At 37.1% G+C, this 26,509-nt stretch overlaps 1 protein-coding gene across 1 annotated transcript in view; it reads right to left on the bottom strand.

Annotated features, from left to right (window-relative positions):
- The window catches only part of TMEFF2 (transmembrane protein with EGF like and two follistatin like domains 2), a 230,600-nt gene that overhangs the window by 22,613 nt on the left and 181,478 nt on the right, over positions 1 to 26,509 (bottom strand). The window contains exons 6-7 of the mRNA XM_047085434.1: positions 25,807 to 25,955; positions 25,013 to 25,072 (exon numbers count right to left, since the gene is read on the bottom strand). Coding sequence (XP_046941390.1) covers positions 25,013 to 25,072; positions 25,807 to 25,955 — 209 coding nt within the window. The remainder of the gene's footprint in view (positions 1 to 25,012; positions 25,073 to 25,806; positions 25,956 to 26,509) is intronic.

Raw genomic sequence — 26,509 nt, 5'->3', positions numbered from 1 at the left:
GAGAAGAGGAAGTATGCCCAGCGGAGGAACAGCTTTGCAGAGTCTCAAGATCCCATCTGTCTTTGTGCTAAACAAAGTTGGACCCACACAGACCCTTTATCATCTTTTCAAGCTAGGTCATTCCAAAGAAATTAGGCGCAAAATATGAGCAGGAAAGGCTTTAGGTACACTCATTTCATTCCTACTCTCTAAGTATTTCTCAGTATTCTCTGAGGGGTATTGAACATAAGGCACATTTGCTGTTAGTCTCCTAATATACAATTGATATGTTATAGGAGTCAAATAGTTTTGGTAATTGACAGTGGATTTTTGTTAACACTGAAAATAATCTCATTTCTCCTACAAATGAGAAGTTGTGTCAAGTTAAGTTCAAGATCTAATTTCTGTACCTACAAGTTGTGGATTCAAAGCAAGTCACATACCCCTCTACGGATCAGTTTTCTCATCTGTAAAAATAGGGATGATAACAGTGTTTGCATCAGAGGGTTATTGTGAGGAATAAATGAGAATATCCACATGAAACGCTCTGAACGAAAGCCAACAAGTAGTGAGCACTTAATAATGCTTTAGTTATTATTATTGTCATCACATGTCCTCACAGTCATGTTTTAAAACATATCTAAAGGAACCAGTCAGAAAGGAAGCAATAGACCTAGAAATATTCTCTGTATCCCTTTAAGTTACTCTGCTTTGTTTTTACGGGAATGCACATCTGTGGAGAGATTCCCTGGCTCACATTTACACAAAAGACTCCGAATAGCCAAAGCAATCTTGAAAAAGAAAAGTACAGCTGGAAGCATCATAATTCTGAACCTCAAGCTACGTTACAAAGTTGTAGTCATCAAGACAGTATGGTACTGGCATAAAAACAGACACACAGATCAATGGAACAGAATAGAAAACTCAGAAATGGATCCACAACTGTATGGTCAATTAATCTTCAACAAAGCAGGAAATAATATCCAATAGAAAAAATACAGTCTCTTCAACAAACAGTGTTGAGAAAACTGGATAGCAACATGAAGAAGAATGAAACTGGACCACTTCCTTACACCATACACAAAAACAAATTTTAAATGGATGAAGGACCTAAATGTGAGACAGGAAAGCATCAAAATCCTAGAGAACACAGGCAGCAACCTCTTTGACCTCAGTCAGAGCAACTTCTTACTAGACGCATCTCTGGAGGCAAGGAAAACAAGCAAACATGAACTATTGAGATTTTATCAAGGTAAAAAGCTTCTGCACAGTGAAGGAAACAACACAACTAAAAGGCAGCCTATAGAATGGGAGAAGATATTTGCAAATGCCATATCTGATAAAGGGTTAGTATCCAAAATCTATAAAGAACTCATCAAACTCAATAACAAAAAAACAAAGAACCCAGTTAAGAAATGGGCAGAAGACATGAATAGATATTTTTCCAAAGAAGACATCCAGATGGCCAACAGACACATGAAAAGACGCTCAACATCACCTATCGTCAAAGACATAAAAATCAAAATCATGATGAGATACCACCTCACACCTGTCAGAATGACTAAAATTAACACAGCAAACAACAAACGTTGATGAAGATGCAGAAAAGAGGAACCCTCTTACCTTATTGGTGGGAATGCAAACGGGTGCAGCCACTCTGGAAAACAGTATGAAGCTTCCTCGAAAAGGTTAAAACAGAACCACCTGATGATCTAGCAATTGCTCTACTAGGTATTTACCCAAAGGATACAAAAATACAGATTCGAAGGGGTACATACACCAAGATGTTTACAGCAGCACTATCAACACTAGCCAAATTATGGAAAGAGCCTAAATGTCCATCAACTGATGAATGGATAAAGAATGGATATATATAGAAATGGATATATATATATATATATATGTATATATATACACACACACACACACACACACATAATGATCAAAAAGAATGAACTCTTGCCATCTGCAAGGACTTGTATGGAGCTAGAGTGTATTAGGCTAAGCGAAATAAGTCAGTCAGAGAAGACAACATATGATTTCACTCATAGTGGAATTTAAGAAACAAAACAGATGAACATAGGGAAAGGTGGAAAAAAAAAGAGAGGGAGGCAAACCATAAGAGACTCTTAAATACAGAGAACAAAGTGAAGGTTGCTGGAGGGGAGGTAGGTGGGGGATGAGTTAAAGGGGCGATGAGTATTAAGAAGGGCATTTGTTGGGATGAGCGCTGGGTGTTATGTGTAAGTGATGATTCACTAAATTCTACTCAAACCAATACTACACTATATGTTAATTAACTGGAATTTAAATAAAAACTTAACAACAAAACAAAACAAACAAAAACCCCTAAGAGATTGTTCAGCAGAGGAAAAAATGCAGACTTTGGATCAGAGAGAGCAAAATCTCAGCATGGACATTTGATTTGGTTAATGGTCTTTTGGCAAGTTGCTTCACTTTCCTCATCGAGAAAGAAGGGAACAGGGAAGCAAATTGGCAAAATACAGCGCGACATGATGCCTGGGTGAGGATAGAGGCCAAAGAGCATGTGGAAGAACCTTTGTCCAGACTTGAGGGTAAAGGCAGGGAGCACTCGGTCTCTGCTTCTTCATTTTTAAAATGGTTGAAATAACGGTCCTGCCTGTTAACACTTGTGAGGCAAGAAGATCGCAGGCTTGGGAGCCTAACTGTCGAGGTCCAGTTTGGGCCCGCCCCACACCACCCTCCCCAACTGTGACCGCAACCAAGTTATTTAACCTGCATGCATGTGTTTAAAACATTTATAACAATATCTGGCACACGGTAAGTGCTCACTAAATTATAGTTATTTTTCCCTAATATGTGCATGCATAAATGAGCTTTTAAAAGTAAAGAAGTGTTTATTAAACAGAGTGCCTGGCCCATAGTAAGTGCTCAATAAATGAAAGCGGCTGCTATAATCATCATCATTCCCAGAGGAAGGTTATCTAAGCGGAAACATGAAGAATAAATAAGAGTTAAGCAAATGAAAGAGACATGCGAGTATTCCAAGTTGGAACAATATATACAAAAACCCAGATGGGAGACACAGCATGGTTTGTAGGGACACTGGCAGTTTCTAGAGCATAAAGGTAAGGAGATGAGAGTAGAGGGAATGGATTAAGGAGTGCAATACGTGCCATGAAAGCTATTCTATATACCACCCTGCTGTACAGTAGGCACCTGTACAGTAGGCACCCATGAACTGTACAGTAGGCACCCATGAAGCATGTATGTGCAGGACTCCGCTCCTGGGGAGACAGTCTCTCCATCAGGAACTGCAGTTCCCACTGCGATGCTGGTCTTAGCCAGCCCTTGAGGATACGGTGTTGCTGGTGTTCCGCGGAAGAGATTCAGTTATACTCAGTAGTTGAGTCTTGAGAGAGCCCCGAGGAGATGAAGGAGCCCTTGATAAAAGCCAGGGGGTAGGATTCTAGAGTCAGTAAAGGCAGACTTCATTTTGACAACCTACAAAGGAGACAAAGCCATGGTGTCTCTATCTCTAATAAAGTAATCTCTCTTTCCATGAGGTCTTATAAAAGACGTGGAATTATCTCGTGGCAAAACCAGACCAAAAAATATAACGCTTTTAGGTCATTTTTCAAACTAAAGGCAATATTAATAGTGTAATTTGAATCACTTAAAATGACAAATCTTAAGACTTGCAATGTATTCTTATCTCTCAGATACAAGAGTTGCTGACTCAATATGATCTATTCTGATGGGAACAAGTTTGTTACAAAAGATAACATCCATATTCCTCATTTTAAAAATAACTTCATGTTTTTATATTTGATGGAGTGAGATCCTGTAATACATTGGAAAAAACATGCATGATGTTCATTCATTGTGGCAGTATATCATAATTACTCAGCTTCCTTTTATCATTAATAATGGAAGATTGTGAATAAAAACATACTAATACCCACCAGATGTTCGGAAAAACATAAATATCTCCAAATGTCAGCACATTTTAGCAAAAAGTCAACAAAATTTTGTCTACTTCTTTTTCCTTTTTTAGTTTTCTGAACATGTTCTTTGATAACGATATTTTTAATCCTCATAAAGGATTTGCTTTTGGTTTCCTTAATGTCTGCCCCAAGAGACTGACTGCCTAGTTCAAATGCAGCGAACATGCATCTAGCTACCCTTTTCCCTATTACTCTATACACCAACAGGCCGGCTGATGTAATGGAAAGAGATCAGCCAGCTTTGTGGTCAAAGAGGTATCAGTTTATACATTTTCTCGGCCTCTCAGCTAGGTGACCTTGGGAAAATTGCTTAAACTTTCTGGGCCTAAATTTCTTTATCTTTACAAGGGTGATAGTAATTCTTTCATTGCAGGATCATTTCAAAGAGAAGCACTAATAAAATGCCAGGCATCCAGCCATATTCAATAAAGGGTAGCAATTATAGTATTCATCTGAAGACCATTCTGATTTCTTAGGTTCCTTTGACTATCACATTTTCCCTTTTCTTCCCCATTGATACCTTAAGCCTGTTAATTTACTTTTTCTAGAATTCAAGTGTTTCCCTTCAGTAATCATTTTAGAAGCTTATTCTGTTAGCCCCAGCGCCCTCATAAATATGCTGTGCAAGGATGAGGGCAGGCTTTGTCATGCTTTTTAACACCCAAGATGAAATTGTGGTGCAGACACTACCTGACAGATTGCACGTAGCTCTTCCAGGTAGGGAAACAATTCCCCCAATGGACTCCCTAAAATGGCTAGCCAAAGTTGCATAAAATAATTTATTAATTTTTTTTTCCTGTGATGAATTCTATCATCTTAACTTGGAAAGGAAAAATGACCTACTGTAAAAATAATACCTGGGTACCGGGTCCCCACGAATGGGGTACATCATTGGATGAGGTACTTTTCCAGAAGCAAAGAGCATCCTAAGAGTGCAGAAAAAAAAAAATGTGCTTTATAGAGTGGTACCCTGGTGTCCTGGAAGGATAATTCATTTAACATAAAGGAGTTATTTATCCCCATCTGGTAGTTTACATACTGTGGTTTACCAGAGGGATTTTTTTCCAAAGTGACCATTTTGTACCGAGTCAGGGGAACAAATACCGAAATAGGAAAGAGGTAATAATTGAAGTCTTGGTTTTTTTTTTTTAGTACAGCCTTTAAAATTTCACGCGGAAAACAATCCCTGGCATAGAGGTTAAGTGTAGAAGACATCATGAGGCCCTTGACTTCTGTGTCAACGTTTAGAAGAAAGCAAATACTTGATGGGAAGTTGTCTTCTTTTTATGTCTTTTTTTTTTTTTTTTTTATCTGTGACTCCCTTTTCTTCTAGCTGGTTCATTTCTCTTACTAGTCAAGTACTGTGGGTTTTAATTTCCTTTTGGTCTCAATTTGGCCAGGTGGTCTGTGACCTGAAGTACCACAAATGTATTCAGAGGTAGTAAAAATGTGTTCTTCCATATCTTGACTCATTGCTACTCTATCAGTTTGTTTTATTTTGATATGGAAACTGGCGGATACTATACAAAGTCTCCCTTCCCGGAATGCAGAGAGCAGCTTATTTATATGTAGATGTAGCTATATGACATTTTCAAATGCCATACATTTGCATATGAAGGTCTCTTTCTTCCCCTTTTAGTAAACAGTCATTGCTATTACTTCCAAAGCAATGTTGAGAATTATATTTTCTATACAGGTCCTTCCTTAAAATGTTTTTTAAATGCCCAGTAGAGATAAAAAATTAAACCCTCAAATTGGAATTAGCTTTTTGGGGGTGACAATTTAGAGACATCTTTTGGCACCTTCTGTTTCCGTCGTTTTGCACTAAAAGTCCTCGAAAATGAAACAATACGAATACGGTCAAAATGTCTTAAGAACAAAGCAAACGTGACATTAGTTTGATATGGAGCTTCCTTTAAAAATTCACGTGGTTTTGTTTCTAGAAAGATGACTGTCGGTCTGATTTATTTATTCAACAAGTAATTATTTAATGTCTACTATACGCCAGGCATTTTTTGCCAGACAAGGCATTTACAGCGGGGGGGGGGGGGGGGGGGGGGGGGGAAACCAGAGAAACTCCCTGCCCTCAGGAAGTTTACATTGTACCAAACGAAGACAGAAAGCCTAAAGGTAAAAGCGTAGATACAAGTCTGTTCTCACTTAACACCGTGAAGAAAATGAAACATAATACTGCCACAGAGAATGCACAGGGTGCAGATGGGCCTCAAATAGGGTGGGCAAGGAGGCTTTCTTCTGAATGGTGCCAAGGGTCCTGCTGGGGGAAGAGGAGGGGCAAGGGCATCCCTGAGAGCACAGAAAAGCCTGGGGTAGACATGACAGTCCAGAAACACAAGTTCTGCAACAAGAAGGACATTTTTAAATGCATCTCTCAAAGTGAAATGGTTATGTGACTTTAAAGTTTGAAGAAACATGAAGGAGGAAGGAAGAAAGAAAAAAAAAGGAGAAGAAGCTATTGAGCGTTTCCACATTTCCATTTGCTTCCAGAGCTCCCTGTTACGGGAGCAGGTCCCACTGCTCGCCAGGGTTTCATTCTTGGTCAGCTTTGCTTTTCCTTCTACCTGAGATCCCGGCACCCCCCAGACGCAGCTTCTACTTGAGGATTACGACACGATTCTTTTTATTTCTACTTCCCTCCAGATTTTTCAGCCTCATCTGCTCATTTCGATGTCGATGCCCTCATGCAAAGCGGAGGAAAAACGGACTAAAGATTCTCCTCTTCCCCATACTGAGCCAACTTCACATTGACTCTCCCCTTCCCTTGGCATTCATATCTGGTCACTTAGCAAAGCGGCTGATTTTATCTTCTGAATCCACAGAGTCTGTTTCTTCTTCTCTGCTGCCATCACTATCTACAACATTCAAACTTCATTGTCGTCTGTTTGATTAGTACTGTATCCTGCTACCTCATCTTGCCTAGGGTCCTTCCTCTCTAACCTATTCACTTCGTCGCCAGTGTTTGTTTGTTTGTCCTGTTTTGTTTTATTATTTTTAAAAATTTTTAATGTTTTTTTTAATTTTTTTTATTTTTGAGACAGAGAGAGAGAGAGAGCAAGTGGGATAGGGGCAGAGTGAGAAGGAGACACAGAATCTGAAGCAGGTTCCAGGCTCTGAGCTGTGAAGCACAGAGCCCGACGGGGGGCTCCTACTCATGGACCGTGAGATCATGGCCTGAGCCCATGTCGGACACTGAACCAACTGAGCCACTCAGGCGCCGCTGTTTTGTTTTATTTTTTAAATAAAATATGACATCATTTAAGATACCTCAGTGTACCCCTATTGAGCAGAGGGTAAATTTCTACTTTCCTTGAAAACGAGAAAAGAGCCTCGTTTGATGCTCCAAACCATATTTCTATTTTAGTCCGTATGTTCCCCTTCCTCAGTCCATGCTTCAGCCACTCCAAACTATTCGCATTCTCTAAAAATGCCTGCTCATCAAAGCCTCTTTGCCTTTACCAATGCTGTTCCCTATGTTTATAAAGATCCTTTCTCTTCTCTGCCAGGTAAACCCAATGGAAGTCCCAGCTTCTCTGTGACACCCTGACCTCTTGTATTTCTAGTCATAGTTACTTCATCAGCTTGAATCTCTGCTCTATTACACAGGCATCTCTGAGCTCTATTTAGTTCTAGAAAGGACTCATTATTCCTCCTCCCCAGGCAGGTTGTGAGGAGACAACTAGTGTGTTCTATATACAATAGATGACACAAAGTAAATAAAAATAAACATGGTTTTTTATTATTTTGTGTCTACTTCAACACTCTGAATACCTTATCTCCTATTTGCTGTGAAAAAGCTATTTGAGGGGCGCCTGTGTGGCTCAGTTGGTTGAGCGGCTGACTTCAGCTCAGGTCATGATCTCGCGGTCTGTGAGTTCAAGCCCCATGTTGGGCTCTGTGCTGACAGCTCAGAGCCTGGAGCCTGTTTTGGATTCTGTGTCTCCCTCTCTCTGACCCTCCCCCATTCATGCTGTGTCTCTCTCTGTCTCAAAAATAAATAAACGTTAAAAAAATTAAAAAAAAAGCTATTTGAATAATTATCATTTAGGATAAGAGTGCTTGTTAGAGTAACATGCCTCTCTGAACTTAAAGTTAGGGAGAGGCTTCCTTATTTCCTAAACAAACAAACAAACAAACAAACAAATAAATAAAAAGAAAAAAAAAACATTATCAGCATTAGTGAGGAACTGATCAACCCTCATAAGATGTTCACTAATTAAAATCCTGCATCCAGTTCACTAATCACAGTCTCTCTAAGGCATTGCATCTTCCACATGAGCAAACTTTGTGGGTCTCAGGTTGTTTTGTTGAAGTCTTGGGTACCACCAACCTGAGGACCAGGACACTTTACTTCAAGGGTGTCACAGTTGAACTTATGCCACTTGATAGTGTCTGAAAATGGCACTCTTCTAGGCTTAGGATTTATTTTGATGAACTTGGGGCAGCGGTGTTGACTATAGCAAGAATAATCGTGAAGAGACAATGGACGAATTTGCTAATCATTTTCGGGATTTCAACAGATTCATGCAAATTCAGGGGAAAGTCACTGTTTAGCAAGGGCTGACCACTTCAGTCTGTGGCTTTGTATGTCATCATTTTTAGGTTAATAGATGACACTGCTACCTGAGGACATCGAGATCACGTATTCAAGGCCTGTGATTTACACATAAGGACACCAAGGCTCAGAAGGTTATGGCCACATGCAGGAGCTAACACAGGTCTCCCTGGGGACCACTGTGCAGCAATGATGAGATCCAAGGGCATTACATCTCAATCCTGAGATTTCCCCACCTGGGGGGAAATGCCTCTGTTATTCAAAGATACTGTAACCCATTTCACAGGAGATAATGGAAACAGGTAAAAGGGGGGAAAAGGGTGAAGAGGGTGGAGACAGAGTTAACACTAGTTTTAAAAGTATGTTACATATAAAATAAGAAGGCTAAAATGATTTAAGATCAGTGAAAAACTGGACTCACCCATTTTAGGGATTATGACTTTTATATTAAGAATAACAGATGCGGTATACCATTATATTGTTTAAGTTTCTGATGCTGAATCATATTTTCCTACTAAAATTTTAATGTAATTTTGAATTTTTCATAAAACATGATATTTCGAGGCATGTGAATGTGGACGGTTTTCTCAGAAGAACTTTTCTTCAGCCATTTAATTTTAAAAGGTTTGTTTCATTTGTAAGGGGTGTTTTTAACCCATTGGAATCATTTTCCAAGACAGAAATACAAACGAGAGCCATTAGAAACCAGAATTCATTTACCAGAAACTAGATGCTAGTAGAACTTGAAGTAGTCACAGCAATCCCAAATATCTGCATTTACCACTGAGCGTGGGGAGGGGGGACACTGAGCACAGTAATTTCTTGTTAAGAACTCTGGCCTGCAGCAACATATCACTGCCTCTTATATATTTGACCGCTTCGAAAACATCCTATCCCTTAATGCTCTAAAAACACAATGCACATGGCCAGTAATAGACATCGGCAGATCAGGATAATATGACAAATTGGATGAACTGACAGGTAGGTGATGAATAATTTTAACATGACCCTAAAAATAGTGAAGGGATGTTTGCACATTGACACTTCTTTAAAGGCAGATGGATATGCATGACCCGTGTTTTTAGACAGGTGTCAGGAATATTGATGGTTGGTATGGGAATGATCATTTTCTTGGCACTGTTGCAGTAGACAGTTTGCATGATTAATGACGCGTCTTAGTCTTTTTTTTTTTTCCTCCTAGGGGCAGAAAGGGATACACACTTTTGTCACCCCAAGGAATGTAAGGATTCTGCCTGCAGGGGAAGGCAGGAGAGTTTTGTTCACCTAAAAGCACCAATTTCTTTTCTGGGGGGTGAAGGAACGGTAGTAAAATACACAAGCGGGTCTTGGCGTCTGAGATGATAGTCCCTGGTAGGATAATTATAACGAGCTTCTTATTAACAGGGTTCCATCCCAGGGCAGAGAAGGCTCGCGCAGATGTGAAGCATGGAGCCTAGAAAGCCTAGGCTCAGACAAAAACGAAAGCGAACTGTGGCGCTGGGATGGATCTGATCACATACGTGTTTGAACGAATATTAAGAACCACTCAAAAGAAACGGCGCAGGGCCAAGGCAGGAAGTAAGAGGTGAGATCATCTTCCTAACGTTTGTATTCACTTCAGGTTTCCAGAGACAATTTTCTGATTCAAATCAATTCAATATTGTTTCTAAATCCTGAACCTAGTGAGAAAGAGCTTTTCTTTCCCAAGAATAATACTGTTTGCTCAGGTTTTTAAAATGTCACATAGAGCAGTGAATGAACTATGCTATTTCAAGGCTCAAAATTAAATACAAAGTCTAATAACAGTTTGTAGGTATATACGGCTAAACCTTGGGTAGCCCATCTACTAAAAATATCATGGTAAGGTAATGGCAAATATAAATTAAGGAGGTAAACTACAGATTTTTTTTTCTTTTTCTTTTCAAGGAATAAAGGGCAACCATGGAACTCGAGTCCCAATGAAGGGGAAAACTTGTTTATTCAAAGAAAGAATTTTCTTTTTTATACTGAGACTTATTAGCTAATACATTTAGGTGATTATGAAAGCAGACCATCTATATCGTCAAAGAAATTTAAATACAGAATACAGACTTATTTATATGAGGGGAAGGGGTGAAAATTTAATCTTCATGAACACAAGGACTAGATTGTTTCTTTATTTTGTTTACCCAGGAAGAGAGAGGACAAGAGTTACAACTTAAAATCCCTCCTTTGCCTTACTGGAAATATTTATGGATTTACTGATGAAATTCTCAGTAGGTAAACTCATAACAAAATGTGGGAATGATGGAGTGTGTCTTATCTGGAATAGGCTCTTCACATTTCTAACTCATAATTTTAATTGGTATACTGCTACAGTCAAGTTCTGTAATAGAGTTCTCTTAACAGGGCTAAATAACATTACCTTAGAATAATACAATTTTTACTCGAGTTCTGAAGCATTCTACACATGTTGCGGAAATGAACTCTTCCATTCCTTGGGAACACATTGTAACAATATGAATGGCTGCTCCAATGGCTTTGGAGCTTTTGGAAAAGGGAGTCTGAACAAGGCATAAGCCAACCAGCAGGGAAAAGAACTACCTGGGGCATACATTCAAAGCTTTAGATATAGGCAAAAGAAGACTGAGTCAAACAGCCTTGTCATTTATTTTTTTTATATCACCCAATTAATATATGCATATGCAGGAATAGAAAAAATGGAAACTTAGAACCTAAAAGTCTTCAGTTTGAATTTTTTAAAAATTAGATCAAATTATGCTATCCACACTAAATAATTATTTCAACCTGAAAAATAATTACAACTTTGATGACAATATGGAAAACATGTTAGACTAGGTTTTCCTATCCTAAATTTGTGCTAACAATAATTCCCAGTAACTGCATAGTGAGTCACATCTCACAAAGGGCTTTCATTTCTAAAACATGTGAAAAATGTAGAAAACGTATCATTTTCATTTTAAAGATTCTCAGAGAAGACAGGAGACTTCCCCAGATTATGTAACATTTGTAAATTGAGCAGCTGGGTTTAGAATTTCGGTCTTTTGATAACCTGTCCAGTGTGTTTTCCACAAAATCAAAACATCTCAGTAGGGAATTAACAAGCTATATAGAGAATAACTTTCAATAAATGGATTTCAATAAATGGCTACTTGTATGTTATTTCATTTATCTATGCCAGAAAGATTTACTTCATTTTTTTCTTTCAATGATTCACTTTTGTCATGAAGCTAGTGTAGATGGAAAAAAAAAATTGTCCCACCTTTCAGAGACAGTCTGTTTCCGAAAAGAATATCATAAATTTTTCAAAACATTAACACAGATCTCTCAGACAATTTATTTACCAACACCTCTTTCTTAGGTACTTTTTTGTTCCAGTATAAAGGTCAACGGTACACATACTATACGAATTGGTAGTAGTATAATCTGAGACAGAAAATAGCATTGCTGTGAAAGTTATTCATTTGTTTCAATACTAAAGTAATTACTGTAGCAAAGACTTGCTCATTTATCATTTCCCGTTGTCTCTGCTATTTTTTAAGTTGTCTTTTTAAACAAATATCCTCATTGTCCTTGTAACAAAACCAATAACTTTATTTTACGACAGCAAACCGAGGCAGCAAGGTTTGTTCCCTGTTCCAAGGAGGGTCTACGCCTGGGAGCTTCTGAACAGTATTGTCCGTTAGCGTCCTTCCCTGAGGAGTGTGGCACAGTCTAGTTGACCGCTAAGTTGCATTTAAGAGACATCTTCAGTTTCCCCTTCTGTTTCACTTATGAAGGTTTTTCATGAATCCCTGAGATCTAATGTTATACATATCAAGCATTTTGTTCCACGAACAACACGATTTTAGTCTTAAGCATTGCTGTTGGACGCTTCAAATGAATTTAGCCAGTTGATTTTAAATAGATTCTTACGAAGCAAGGTTTACAAAGATTTATACTGTAAAAGTGCCTGATAATATAAAGAAATGGTTGCTTTTGACTTCTCAAAGAATATCATTAAAGATCTTTCAAACAGGTCTGCAATTTGGTCAAAATTTGTAAGGAGCAGCTAATGTGAACTAAAAGATGACAGCTTTGAACAGAAGCAAGGCAGGGACCCAGGTTATTAAAATACTACTTCAGGATAGTGAGTAAGATAAGGAGTCCAATTATGACTGGGACTTTCTTCAATTACTTACAATAGCTAAGAATATAACTTCTTTTTTAGACAGATGAATTTTTATTATTCTGATAAGCCTTTTCAAAAACAGATCTTCTCTCTTATTTGTGAAACCTTAAAACACATTTCCGTTAATGGGACAACCATCATTTTAGAAAAAGAACACGTGTGTGTGAAGCAGTGAGATAAAAAGTTTGGACCAAGCCAATGATCCTCGTTTCTGGGATTGTATCTCCTTTTGTGGCACAGGAGAATTGAAAATGCTCAGGAAACCCAGCTCTGGATTTCATAGGTCACTTAATTTGTAGAACCAATGTCATACATACGTGCTTTACCATAATTTCTAACACCATAAAGCAGGATTTATAAACCTTGGCATTATCGGCATTTTGGTTAGATAATTCTTTGTTGTGGAGCCTTGTCCTGTACATCACAGGATGTTTAACAGCATCCCTGACCTCCAACCATTAGATGCAAGTAGTATCCACTCTCTTCCAGACAATCAAAAATGTCCCTAGACATTGTCATATGTCACCCTATCTGAAAACCTCTGTCATAGGTCATGGTCAACAACTTTCCCTCAAATTCATGATTTCTGCACTAAAGCTATGTACTTGGTTATAACATCATAAATCTCGGAAAAAAATATAATCTAATTATTACCAAATTTTACTCATGGGAAAACAGGTTCTGAGAAGTTAAATACCTATTTAAGTTTCGAGTTAGCTTAGACTAGAGAAAAAACGAAGCAAAAGTTTCTGCAGTCTTATTCCCGCCTCTTTCTTCTACAAAATGCTATTTGTAAGTCATGGGCTCTGAAATTCAAATGGAATTAAGAAATAAATATGACTACACATATCACTGGAGAATAGTTTTGCAGAAAATTCAAAACAATAGATAACATAACATACTTTCTAACTGATTTTGGAATAAACTAAGTTATCTTATTACAGTGGTATTATTTTCCTGATGATGATGATAATGATAATGATGACAATGAAGATGGCAACAGTTTTCTTAGGGTAACATTATAATTAGCTCTATTTCCTAAGCATATACCGATTCGTGGCCAAAGTAAACAGCTAAGAAACATACTAAGTTGCAGAATGCAGCCAGCTTGAAAGCTAGAATACAGGCCTGATAATCTACTGAGAAGACTGAGAGTTAATGGTTGCTTATCGTTGCTGATGGGATATTATGCTTCCTATTGATTGTTCGAATTGTAGAAGACAGTGTGAATACTCTACTAAAACTACCACAGAGATAAGCTTCCCTGGCCTACCTGTTAAGTTCTTCCTCACGCTCCCACAGCTACATTTCATTAAAAACCAGAATCTGAGAACAGAGGTATATGTGCCAACTGTGAGGAGGGGTGAGTAGCCAGGGATGTGGGGACAGGAGGGGGATTCGCTCAGAGATTATTTCAAGCAACTGGAAACCCCCAGCTTCCTTGGGGTTCTTTAAATAACAGAAAAATAAAGAGGAAAAAAGTCAGTGGTGCAAGATTTGTAAAATAATTGTGACTGTACATGAACAGTCAATCTGCAGAAGTGAATTTGGATGTGTACTGCCTGACAAAGCACTAATTGCTTGTTGGTTTAAACTCTGTAGACTAATAACATGCCCTTTCTGGAATACTTAATTTCTGGAGGACAAATGGCGCTTGTTTTTAAGCTTCATTTTCTGAGTGATTTTTAAAAATTTATTAACTTTTTTTTGTTAGACCTTTATTTCCAGTATTAAATGAAATTTTTTAATGAAATACTCTCGAGAGGGAGTTTTCTGGATAGCACACACAGCTTTGAATCTCAGAAAATGTAAGAGAAAGTGGAAAAATAGTGGGTTTTTTAATGGCCTGGTATATATTTTTTAGGCATTATTATGTAACACTATCAAACATTGGTAATGCGTTCACAACTCTTTGGAGAACTCTCCATCTCATTCTGTGTGGGATAATTAATAAATTCATTGTTTTATGAAACTAAACATTAACATTATCACCATAAAGGGTATTTGTTAGCATGCATGCTAAGAATAAAAATCTTAGTAAATACCAAAAAAATTAAACTTGCTTTCTAAGATTTATTCATTCTTCTTTGTTATTGGTCGGATGTCTTTGGATTACGTGTTAAAGAATGGCCATGGAGGGGCGCCTGGGTGGCGCAGTCGGTTAAGCGTCCGACTTCAGCCAGGTCATGATCTCGCGGTCCGTGAGTTCGAGCCCCGCGTCGGGCTCTGGGCTGATGGCTCAGAGCCTGGAGCCTGTTTCCGATTCTGTGTGTCTCCCTCTCTCTCTGCCCCTCCCCCGTTCATGCTCTGTCTCTCTCTGTCCCAAAAATAAATAAACGTTGAAAAAAAAAATTAAAAAAAAATTTTTTTGAAAAAAAAAAAAAAAAGAATGGCCATGGAAATTAATGTTGTGTAAAAACTCTTACAGGTTTCACAGTGAAGGAGGACCTACCAACCCAATATGGCTAATGCTGACATTCTGTACTAATATTGTCATTTCTAGGGTTATTGAGTGAGATCCCAGAGGGATTCAAAAGTAAGGATAACAAGATTGCTCTGTACTTTACCAGAGCACCAGAATGCCTTAAAGTCATGAAATGCATCAGGGAGAACAGGCCTCAATGTCACCCTGACTAAATGTATTATATCTAGGAAAAGAGGTAGATTGGACAAGAATTAGTCAGAAATGGCAACTCAGACAAAGGAGAATAACACAGGTCAACAGTGTTAGGTAAGCTCTGACCATGGGAGAGGAGGTCCTGGCCAAAGGCACTTCCCTATCTCGATCTGAGGGTAGTGGTAGGTATCTTTAGAGTGTAGACATTTGTATCTTAGCTTGTTACCTTAAGTATCTGAAGAATATATCCTCTATTCAAGCTCACTAAGTGACCTCATCCTGCTGGGCTTCTCAGAGAATTCAAGTCTAAGAAGAGAACACATTGGTCAGGGGACCCGAGTCCTCCCGGTAATGCTTTCTCATTGCAAATCAACACACAGACATTGAATCTGATTAATTTGAGTTCCCTGCTGAACAACAGCTTACTCCTGGTGTGTTGAAAATTTAGATTTTTAAGTCTACAGGTCCAAGAGCTTTTATACCGAATTTAGTCAATATCCGATTCCTGCCCTGTCCTGTCCCAGTTGCCATGAATCACCATGAATCCACTGAATCACCATGTCCACAATGTGCTGCTGGTTTCGGTTCTCCATCTTTGACTAAGCCTATCTTTTTGTCCCCAGTTTCCATCCACTTCCCAAAGCTCACCAGAAACTGTGCTCCATAATCAGCAAATTCCTCACCCCACATCTTCAGAAGTTTCACTGAAATTCTCATCTCCCTTCTTGCATCCTGAAGTACTAGGTTTCTCCTAGAATACCACACGCCTTTAGTCTTCTCACAAGGTGGCCATTTTCTCTACCCTCTTTTCCTGTGTTTCAGGACTCAGAGGTGGGTGTGGGTGCTAACCTCCCTGGTCCTCATTAGTATTTTCATGTTATTGGACCACCCCACTTCCCTCAAGCCTTATCACTGATTTTCATACATTGTTATGCCTGGAGTTTGGCTCACAAGTTAGATTTCTCTTAATTACATTTGAGTTCAAACCAAAAGTCTGAGCAATTTCCAAATGAACAGCTTAAAGGGAACAAGCTATGACCCATGAAACAAGGAACAGTGTTTAGAAACACAATATTTCCGAGGGATTTTAGCTTCAAAGATATTTAAAAACATTTTTAGTTGATTATATGTGTACACAATCTCAAATCATCAAGATGTGAGAACTGAATTTTCAATGTGCTTGATAATGTGGGTTCATATATGTGAAGCATATCAGACTCATTAACAAAAGCAGCAATCAAAGTGGTCTGGATATTTTGGGGTTTTTTTTGAAACTGCTTGAATTCTATTTATTAGTTTTATGGAAAACAGCGTGTCTTGAAATTATGCAGAGCATTTGGACATATCCTCGTCTTCTTTCGGTTTCTCACATTCTACCCATATTTATGCCACTTTTCCTAGGAATGGAAATAACAGGCTTGAGGTAAAAGGGTAAATTAAGGTGGAGAACTGCGTCACTTTCACTCGTGGTATCTAGATGTTCACGTTCAACCAGCCTTTCCTCTTTGCCTCCTGTGTTAAACAAAGCAACAAAAGCTAATCGGCAAGGAAATGCAACTCTTTTCCTTGATGCTTAGCTTTTGTTGCACGCATTTGTTCTGACCTTGATGCTCTGACTCTTTAAGGTGTGTGTGTGTGTATCTGTGTGTCTGCTGGTTGATGATGTACAAACACTAACTTTTCTCAGTAGAAAGAATGTTTTGCATAACGGGCATAACTTCTTATATATGACATTCCTGTTATTTCTGCTTGATACTTTCCCATCACTATGGTCACCCATTACACAGGCTTCTTTTAAAGAATGAATGTGCAGTTCTTTCATACAAACACCCTGGGATACAAGCGACTAACTTTAAAGGTCAGGAAGAAAAGAAATGTAAGCGATATCATGATCTTGCAATTCTGTCAAGCCTTACGTCCTTTTACTCAATTTTTGTTTGAATCTCATGTTTTAATAATCGGGTGATCATATTATTTGAAAGCGATCAAACTATATTGTACATAGAATTATGCCTGGAGACAAACTGAAAAGTTAGCCATGTGAAAATTTAGACATACCAATGTGCTGGAGACTTACAAATGGTAGGTGCTCAATAAATACTTCTTTACAGATGAATTAAAAAGTCTGCCAAAATCTCTTGCGACAAATTATTGTACGACTTGAGTAGGAAAAAAAGAAACCCCTTGTAATTGTATGAGTCCAGAAATGAAAGTATTTGTACAAAAACTCTGAATATATATCATATGGCTGGACCACAGCCCATACAATATGTTATACTGTCCATTAATAAATTTTCAATTGTCAGACAAAAAGGAAAATAATAACAAATAGCTGGCTTGCTAGTTTCTTGCTAATATGTTACATAATGTCTTTTTAATTTCAAACTTTAATTTTCTTTTAGTTTATTTTTTGAGAGAGAGAGCAAGTAGGGGAGAGGTAAAGAGAGGGAGAGAGAGACTCCCAAGCAGGCCCCACACTGTTTGCACAAAGCCCACTGTGGGGCTTGAACTCACACACTGAGCCAACATCAAGCGTCCCAGTGGGATGCTTAACTGACTGAGCCACTCAGGTGCCCCTTATATTCAAACTTTAACCCTAAGGAAGGAGGCTTATTATCTCCATCGAACAGATGAGGAAACTGAGGCTCAAAAAGGTCAATTAATTGGCTCCAGGTTAAATAATCAAAAGCATGGCCAGTGTTTAAACTTGGCCTTGATTTTTAGTGGCCTTAACCACTAATCTGCCTGCCACACCTTTATGGAAGAGAAAGGTACATGAGTAACACCTCAAAGTGAACAATTTGTTTCAGAAAGGAGCATTTCAAATCGGAAGAAGAGCACATAAATGATGCAGGATGCATTTATGAACTGGGGCATAAACACAAAGTTTTCCAGAGTCTACCAGGGCCCAAGGCAACTCTTCAGTAGGAAACGTTCATCTGTATTGCAAATACCATTTCTGTGTTTATCTATAACCATGAACATAACATAATATTACAGATGACTGGCTACATGATTTTATGGAGAAAACAATGAAAGCACAGAAGTTCAAGAGAGCAGGAAAAATTGTGAGCTAGAGTTCATAGAAAGCTTTATGAATTTTGCAGCAGTCTAATGTAAATCCCAGAGGGGAAAATACTTGAATTGAGATACTTTCCCTCAGAAATCTTGAGAAAATCTTGACATCTTAATTCATTTCCTGAGCTTAAATATTCTAGGCTAGTCTGGTGGCACTGTAATAGCCTGGGCAAACGTTTTTATTTATTTCACTGTTGATACCAATATTTGTGCTACAAGCTGCTGCCTGCATTTGCTGCTATTTATTTATTTCCTACAGATCAAATTATTGGCCTAGACATAACATGCTTTCCGGTGAAGTGCTCTTTGTGTTCATGAGCAAACGGAAAAAGCTTCCATTTTAAATGCAGATTTTTTTCCACATGACTGAATTAATTCATGTTATAAATATGATATGTAACCACTTGATATTCATGTCGATATACATATAGTGGAAGAGGAATCGAGGCAAATAGTAGATTAATCAAGCAAGTGCTGTATTCGCATGGGTGGCTGGTCAATGTGTCAAAATACTGTGTCCAGTTCTGGGTCAACCACTTAGGTTTTCTGAGCCACAGTTTTATTCCCCCTAGTATTTGTAACTGTGTTTTATTGAATTGACATGAGAGCGAATAAGGTAATGGGAATGGATCTCTGTAAACCTAGAAAGTATCACACACACTTTTTCTATTAATGTAGGATTACTGGGTAGCAAAAACTGTTCTCTTTGGTTTCTCTTGTCTATGTGAGGAAATAGAAAACAGAAGAGTAAAATTTAAAAATCAAAGAAGACAGAGCTTGTAGGATGTTTATGAGATAGAGACAGATTCAAAGAGAGGAGGAACTCTTTGGAGCATTTCACAGCAATGTAGGTATCATGGCGAAACATTTTTGAGTCTGGAACTCTCAAGGAGTTAACCTCTAAGGTGCAGAGGGGGATCCCAAAGTCTCTAAAAATGTTAAGTAGTGACACATCTCCTCTGGTCCCATACCATTCACGCTTTGCTGGATTCTGGAATTAGTGATGATGGTTTGAACCTTAGCTCTATCGCATACCCTTTTTAGTTAATCTCCCTGAACCTCCATTTCTCACCTGTCAAATGCATATAATATCTCCCTCACATTTCTGTCATCGAGACTGAAGGAGACAATATACGTGAAAAGCCTTTGTAAATTGCCAAGGCTTCTACAGAGAACAAGTTATTATGACAATTCACTTAGACTAGATACCCTTTCAAGATGTCAGTTTCCTCTCAGGGTGAACAAATGAGTCAATGGAATAATAGTAGGATGTATGGAATTTGGTTTAAATGTATACTTCTGGCTTCTTCCTTTCATCTTTTAGACCCGAGCTTAGTATCTAAATTAGACCCAAACTTCATATCTAAAGCATTGCTTAAAGATAAAGGAGAGGTTTCTAAAGAGAAACTTGCCTAAAAAGAATTAATCTTCTCTAAATGTTACAAGAAACGGTGAAAGGCCACAGTGTAATGCACGATAAGAAGACGAATAGACTCCATGCATACCTGTACCTAAACTCAGAGCTGGGAAGACCCTGGCTTCCTCCCAACACTGGAGATGACTCAGGGTTAACTTTTTTCATTAACTGCTAATACAAGCAGGGGAAATTTCTTTTCCCCATATACACATTATAATTTACCATATTCTTTATCTTTACTTGGGCCTTCTGACTCTTCTGTTAATCCAGTTCCCGTCAAATCTGTAGACACACAAGGAAGATAAGCCGAACACATTCTCTCAACAGCCATTTCCCTTAGTATTCTGGGATTTATTTTTTTTTTTCCAATTTGGAAATATACATAAACATAACTGATTTTTTAATCTGCCCCAGAGAGACTATCATTGAGTTACACGTATTCTAATTCTGTGGTCTAGAATGTATAGGACATTATTACAAAAAAAAAATCTCCCCAGCCATATGAAAAGCCTACAGGCAAATTTCATAAAAATCATTGTTAAAGATATCATCCATTCTATGTTTTCCAGTGATGCCTCGTAAGATCTATGCCAAATATTCTTTTAGAACTTAGCATTAGAGAAATTAGTTGTTTGGTTCCTGACCTGATTATTTATTTATTTTTTATCAGACACTGAAAGCCTAGGCTGCATTTTAGCAGAGACTTAGAATGATGTGTTCACCCTTGTAAAGCCCCGTGGAGTGCAGAGAGCAGGGCCTCTAAATATTTGCTGAATGAACGAATTCATCACATTTCCTCTTTATACACTGGTTGCAAGGAAGCTTAGGGCTAAATGCAGTAACTGTAATAGTCCATGTTGCTGATATATTTATTTTCCTCTACAGTTATGCTTTGTGTTTTCACTTTCTCTTTTAACGATCTCATTGAATATGCTTTAATTGTAAGCCACCACAGATTATTTTGGAAACTGGTACAAAATGTCATGAAACAAAATTCATTTTATTTTCTAGATGGTGAAAGACAAAACAGTTTAAATTCATGGTTTGTTTTGCTTTTTGCGCATCTTTATGTATATGTGTATATTTCACAAACATAAAACCGAGTAAATTTTCCCTGGAAGATCATGTAGCTGGTTCTTCTGAGGCATGATCAGACTTTCAGATAGAAAAGCAATATAATCAGAAAATATATATGCCAGATGAAGAAAAACACAATAGTTGGGCTTCCTTTTTTTCGTCAAGACATGAGGGAAATTTTTTTAAAAAGAAAATGTTGCAGATTTCAAGAGGTGTAAAACATTTGCTATTTATAAAATATGCTATTTATAAAAACTTCCAGAAGGAAAGTTTAATATTAACATTTTCAAACAATGGAAACCCTCAAAAGCTCCAGCTCTGTGGAGCTTTTTGTTCTCGGAGACTTTCTGCAAGTAAATAGAAAGACCTAAATCGAAGCCCGAGTCTTAGATGGTGAAGAAGGATAACACTAAGTGGCCCGTTTAGTTTATCAGACAGGGGTCTTGTCACTCTGCCTTGAAACACAGAGTCAAAGCTCTTGATTCAGGACTCACTAAAGTCTTGAGTCTCATTAAAAGAGAGAGGGCAGAAGAGAGACCCAAGTCAAGCACAACCAGAAAGCAGTGGTGGCTGGGATGATCTGGCAAATTCTTTGTTTTCCTCATCTCTATTTCAGGTATATGCCTGTGAGGATCTCAGAATTCACAGCTCTGCACAAGTCCAGTCACACTGTAGTCTACCTCTGCTTAGTGTTGTTGGAGGCATGGCTCTCTTAGTTTGCATTTATTTGTTTGCAAATCGGCTCTTGCTGGTCCTTACTGCAGTCTCTTTCTTTTAAATGATATTAAATATGAGACACAAGATATTTATTTTTAGGTTTAGGCTCTCTTTAAATTATATTTTCATTTTTTTACATTTTTTTTTTAATTTTTTTTTCAACGTTTATTTGTTTTGGGGACAGAGAGAGACAGAGCATGAACAGGGGAGGGGCAGAGAGAGAGGGAGACACAGAATCGGAAACAGGCTCCAGGCTCTGAGCCATCAGCCCAGAGCCTGACGCGGGGCTCGAACTCACAGACCGCGAGATCGTGACCTGGCTGAAGTCGGATGCTTAACCGACTGCGCCACCCAGGCGCCCCTATATTTTCATTTTTTTAATCAGAAATGTGTGTTCTTATATTTAAGGTAGGCTCAAAGGGGAAACTACGGTGTGTTGTTAAAGGTTTTTCACATATAGTATTGAGGACATGTAAGAAGAAAATGAGAGTGTGTTAAGACTGGTATTTCCCTTCAGTGGGAGCATCCATGGATGTTTGTCTAACAGGGGAAGTGACTGTGACATTGAATGAGCTTGTGAACACACAGCAAACTTCTAGGAATGTGAGTCACACAGTGCCCATCTTCCCTCCTTGGGGAGTTTTGAAAATATGAAACAGAAATTAAGAGGACAATGACATACTGAGTCTCTGTTTGGTTCCTTTTATTTTCCCAATGTTTTATCCCCAAATTTATAAAAATGCAAACACTGTTGGGAACCTGGAAATGTTGAGGGACATGGCTATTATTTAAATAATGTCTAACGAGGGGTATACATTGTATTTTAATAAGATTGCCAATGAAAATAAAGACATCTAAATTAAATTCCATGGGAGTTTTAAAGTATGTAATCAATGGTTAATTAGAAACTGCAAGCTTCAATTGACATTATCTTTGTTCCTGTCTTAAATGTGGATTTCAACAAACATGTATTTTTAAACATTACTTTTATCTTAAAAATTTTTCGTCGGAAATTATTAAATAAATCTCATGTCAAACTAGAAGACCTTGGACAACATGGAGGGTCTGAATAGTTTCCATTTGCATGGATTTAAAAACACATTCTCTTTCCTTCTCATGTTCAATAAAGTGATAAGATAGGAAATAATGCCAACTGAAAGCATTGACATTGAAGGTCAGAAATTATTTGTTTGAAGCCAAATTCAAATATGAATTTTTTTGGAACAATATTTCAACTCCCAAACTCTTTGAAAATGGGCAAACTGTAAATATGTAATATGAATGACAATGAGAGAGCGGTAAACTCCATTATGATATTTAATGTACAATTTCGGAAACTCACATATATATGCATATTGATGCTAATCAACTTGAAAAGTTCTTTGTTTCAGGGAGAGTCTTGATTTTCCTATGAGTTCAATGATGGATGGTTCAATAGAGAACATTTTCATATAATATTAAATTTTTGAAGATTTTTTTTCCCAAGCGAATTAGTTTGCAAAACAGGTATAAAGGTATTTTAAGCACAGTTAGTTACTCTTTATGTGAAAGTGAAATCTTTATGAAATCTTCAAATACTTTAGGCTACAGTAAAATTAAATATGCCAGGTAGCAGCTTATAATACCTTCACAATATAGCTATTGTTTAGAATAAAATATAGAATTTAAATTTGATTTCATTTAATATTTAAAATATATATTATTAGCTTCAGACCTCGATTTTTCATCATCTTCTATTACTTTTAATATTTTCCTGTGGATCAGCATATTTCAAAGTGCATTCTTGGGAACATTAGTGCTGTAAAAGCGCCCCAAAACATGTGTTATTTATCAAATAAGTTTGATAAAAGCTATATATTATAAGGGATTATTCATAATCATTTTAGGTGTGATAATAATGAAATTTTATTTAAAAAGTGTTGATCCTTTAGGGTTGCAGGCTAAAGTATTTATGAATAAAATGATGTAATTTCTGGGATTTCTTTCCACATATTTTGAAAATGCTGAAACGGGATGGAGTTTGGGATGGGACCAGGTTACTACATTTGAGTGATGAATACATATTGGTTCATTATACTATCCAGCCTACATTTGTGTGCATTGTGTATGTATTGGAACAAAAATTAAATAAGTTAACTAATTAATAAAAGATTCATATCTCTTAAAAATTTTACAGTGCACATAAAGAGCTCTGAAGTGCTCTGGGTAAGAAAGTCATTTGTTTACCTAGGCTCTTCCCAAACTTATTGACCACAGACAACTTTTTTTAAGGAATACCTGCTAATATCTTAGCTGGACATTTGGGAACACCTATACAATAGTAGAACTAATGTTTTCCATGTATTATTGTTCATGATGATTCTGGGCTTCTAGCACATAAAAGGTTTTACATGTTGAAAATCATTAAAATAAAAATTAAAAAAAAAATTATTTTGTTACTTCCAAATCCGGAGAGGTATGAGGTATCCATAGTACAATATCTGATTACCTTTCTTCAGTTTCATTGAGATTAATTTTGTATATGAATATAACTTCATAAATACTGTTAAAGAAAATGCAATAACTGAAAAAAATGAATGATAATACAGATAGAAGCACTTTCGATTGACTAAATTTAGTCACTACTGTTTGATAGTTAAATGAAAAACTCTTTAAAAAATTAAAAAAAAACCTCTACATATCGTTATCATCATCAATAATTTATTTTTATATTTCAATCCAAAATTTTATAAAATTTTATGATCTGCTATTTGCGTGCCCGTCAACTATCTCTCACTCTAGAAACATTACATTAGATAGAAATAGTTCTCAAAATAGCATTCTATAATTGCTAATAAAATGTATGTTTTTATATAAATGCTTGATAATTCTGCAGATGTCAGAAGCTACATTGTAGTTTTAAAGAACTTTATTATTTTGAAAATTGTTTACACCTACCTTTTTAACTTTGCATGAAAGAGAGATCAGCTGTATTATTATCTATAGCTGTCCTTTCTAGTGTTTTTAGAGACTAGCAAAGCTTTTTCTTGTTGACTTTAATGAAAATTCAAGCAAGAACGTTTGCATTCATCACGATATGCTGCCAAAAACTGCATTAATTTCCATTGACGCCCATTAATTTGATAAATGTTTTGTCATTTGTACCGTTTGCACTGTCAAAACAAGTTAGTTATATCTTGCTGACATTTTGACAATTGCTTTAACTCTGGCAAAAAAAAAAGTATTTTATTTGCTTCAACAAAAATTCACTATTGCCTATTGAAGGTTTGAACTAAGCGAGAGATCAGCACATGTCAGAGTCTTGGAAGATTCAACTAAGGTTCAACAGTAAAAATTATTCTTTCAGAACTCTCTTAAAGAAGCGCTCATATTCTGTAGTAGAAAACATTATAAGTACCTGCATAATCTGTTCTTGCATAATGCCCATCTTCAGATTTAGTAGTTGTAGTTGTGTTATCTGCGTTAAAAAAAAAATTAACAATTAAAAGACTGATCAAATGCGTCCTTAACATCTAATGTCAAATTTACATTACTCCTCCGATAGTACCTTCATGACAATTAAGGAAATTTTACCACTATAGTTCTAAGCAACCTGTACACAAAGACAGATTTATGTCAATTTGCTTGAGAGTGAATAGTAGAATGATATCAGCTTTCTGAAGTTTGGGGCAGAGTAGGTTCACAATTACAACTGAGATAAGGTGGATAAAAGAATAACAAGTCAAAAAGCCAGGAAACGTTTGTTTCTGAATAAGAAACAAAATAGAACTTTCTAGTACATGGTGCTTTAAAAAAATGTACTTGAAACACTTCTATTGAAATCAACACATAAAAATGGTGCCATTTGTTTTTAATTTCAAGGCTTGCTAATAAATCCTCAGCCTCTTTGCTAAAAATGACTTTGGCTCTTTTTTCCCTCTGCAACGAGAATGTCTGCTGAATACAGGCTTCTGTGTTTACGGCATTATGAAGACACAGTCCCATTATATAGAAAAAAGATACGGACTGTTGCTGACAGACCCTGAGACTCCTATAATCACCAAAATGCTACAGTAGACTCTGCTATCCATTATAAATCAGAACTGTTTTTCGGAAATGAAATAGCTTGCCTAATAAGGAGTTATCTTCACTCTTCACTTCTACACGAAGACTAAAAACATGCTTTGAAATGAATTTTGGTACGAACATTACCTTGACATCGACCCAACGACATGACTTCAATTTTCTCCTGTTTCTGACATGATGCTTCTTTGATTTGACATGCATTATCATAAGATTTCCCATCAGAAGCACAGAGGGGATTGAAGTTGGTTTGAGAGCAGTCGATGTTGCACACACACCTGTAGGAGAAGAGAAATAAAAATGGGTGAAGGGGCTTAATTGTATGCCGATGGATAGTAACTAGGCTTAGGATGGTGATCTCTTTGAAGTGCATACAAATATCAAATTATAATGTTGCACACCGGAACCTTATATAATGTTATACACCAATTTACCTCAATCAAAAACCTGTAACATCAATAATGTTAAGTGCTGGGTTGGCAACATACAAGTTGGCAAAAGTGAATTGTATCCTTCCAGGGAAGTTCCTTCACTTTTCTATCTGAGATGAAAAGAAGCACAGGACTAATTGAAAATAATTCAAAAGATTGAGAAATGGATAAAAAATAATAATAAAAAGGGAATATAATCATCAGTAAATCTTGGCCGCTGGAACTTTTAAAACAGGTACATAAACTTCCATGCTGATGCCTGTAGGATTTGAATAGGTTGAGGTAGCCATGAAAGTCTGCTTTACAATTTCCTCAAATGAGATCTTACCGTGTGACTTCTATTCTCAGGATATTTGAATGGTGAGAGCATGAAGAAAATGATTCACGAAAGTAAGCAAGGA

This window comes from Lynx rufus, unplaced genomic scaffold, assembly GCF_022079265.1.
Source record: "Lynx rufus isolate CCGP_SWC_20201006 ecotype Redwood Valley unplaced genomic scaffold, mLynRuf1.p SCAF_2, whole genome shotgun sequence".
NCBI classification, from domain to species: domain Eukaryota; kingdom Metazoa; phylum Chordata; class Mammalia; order Carnivora; family Felidae; genus Lynx; species Lynx rufus.
This window is presented reverse-complemented; position numbering and strand designations above follow the sequence as displayed.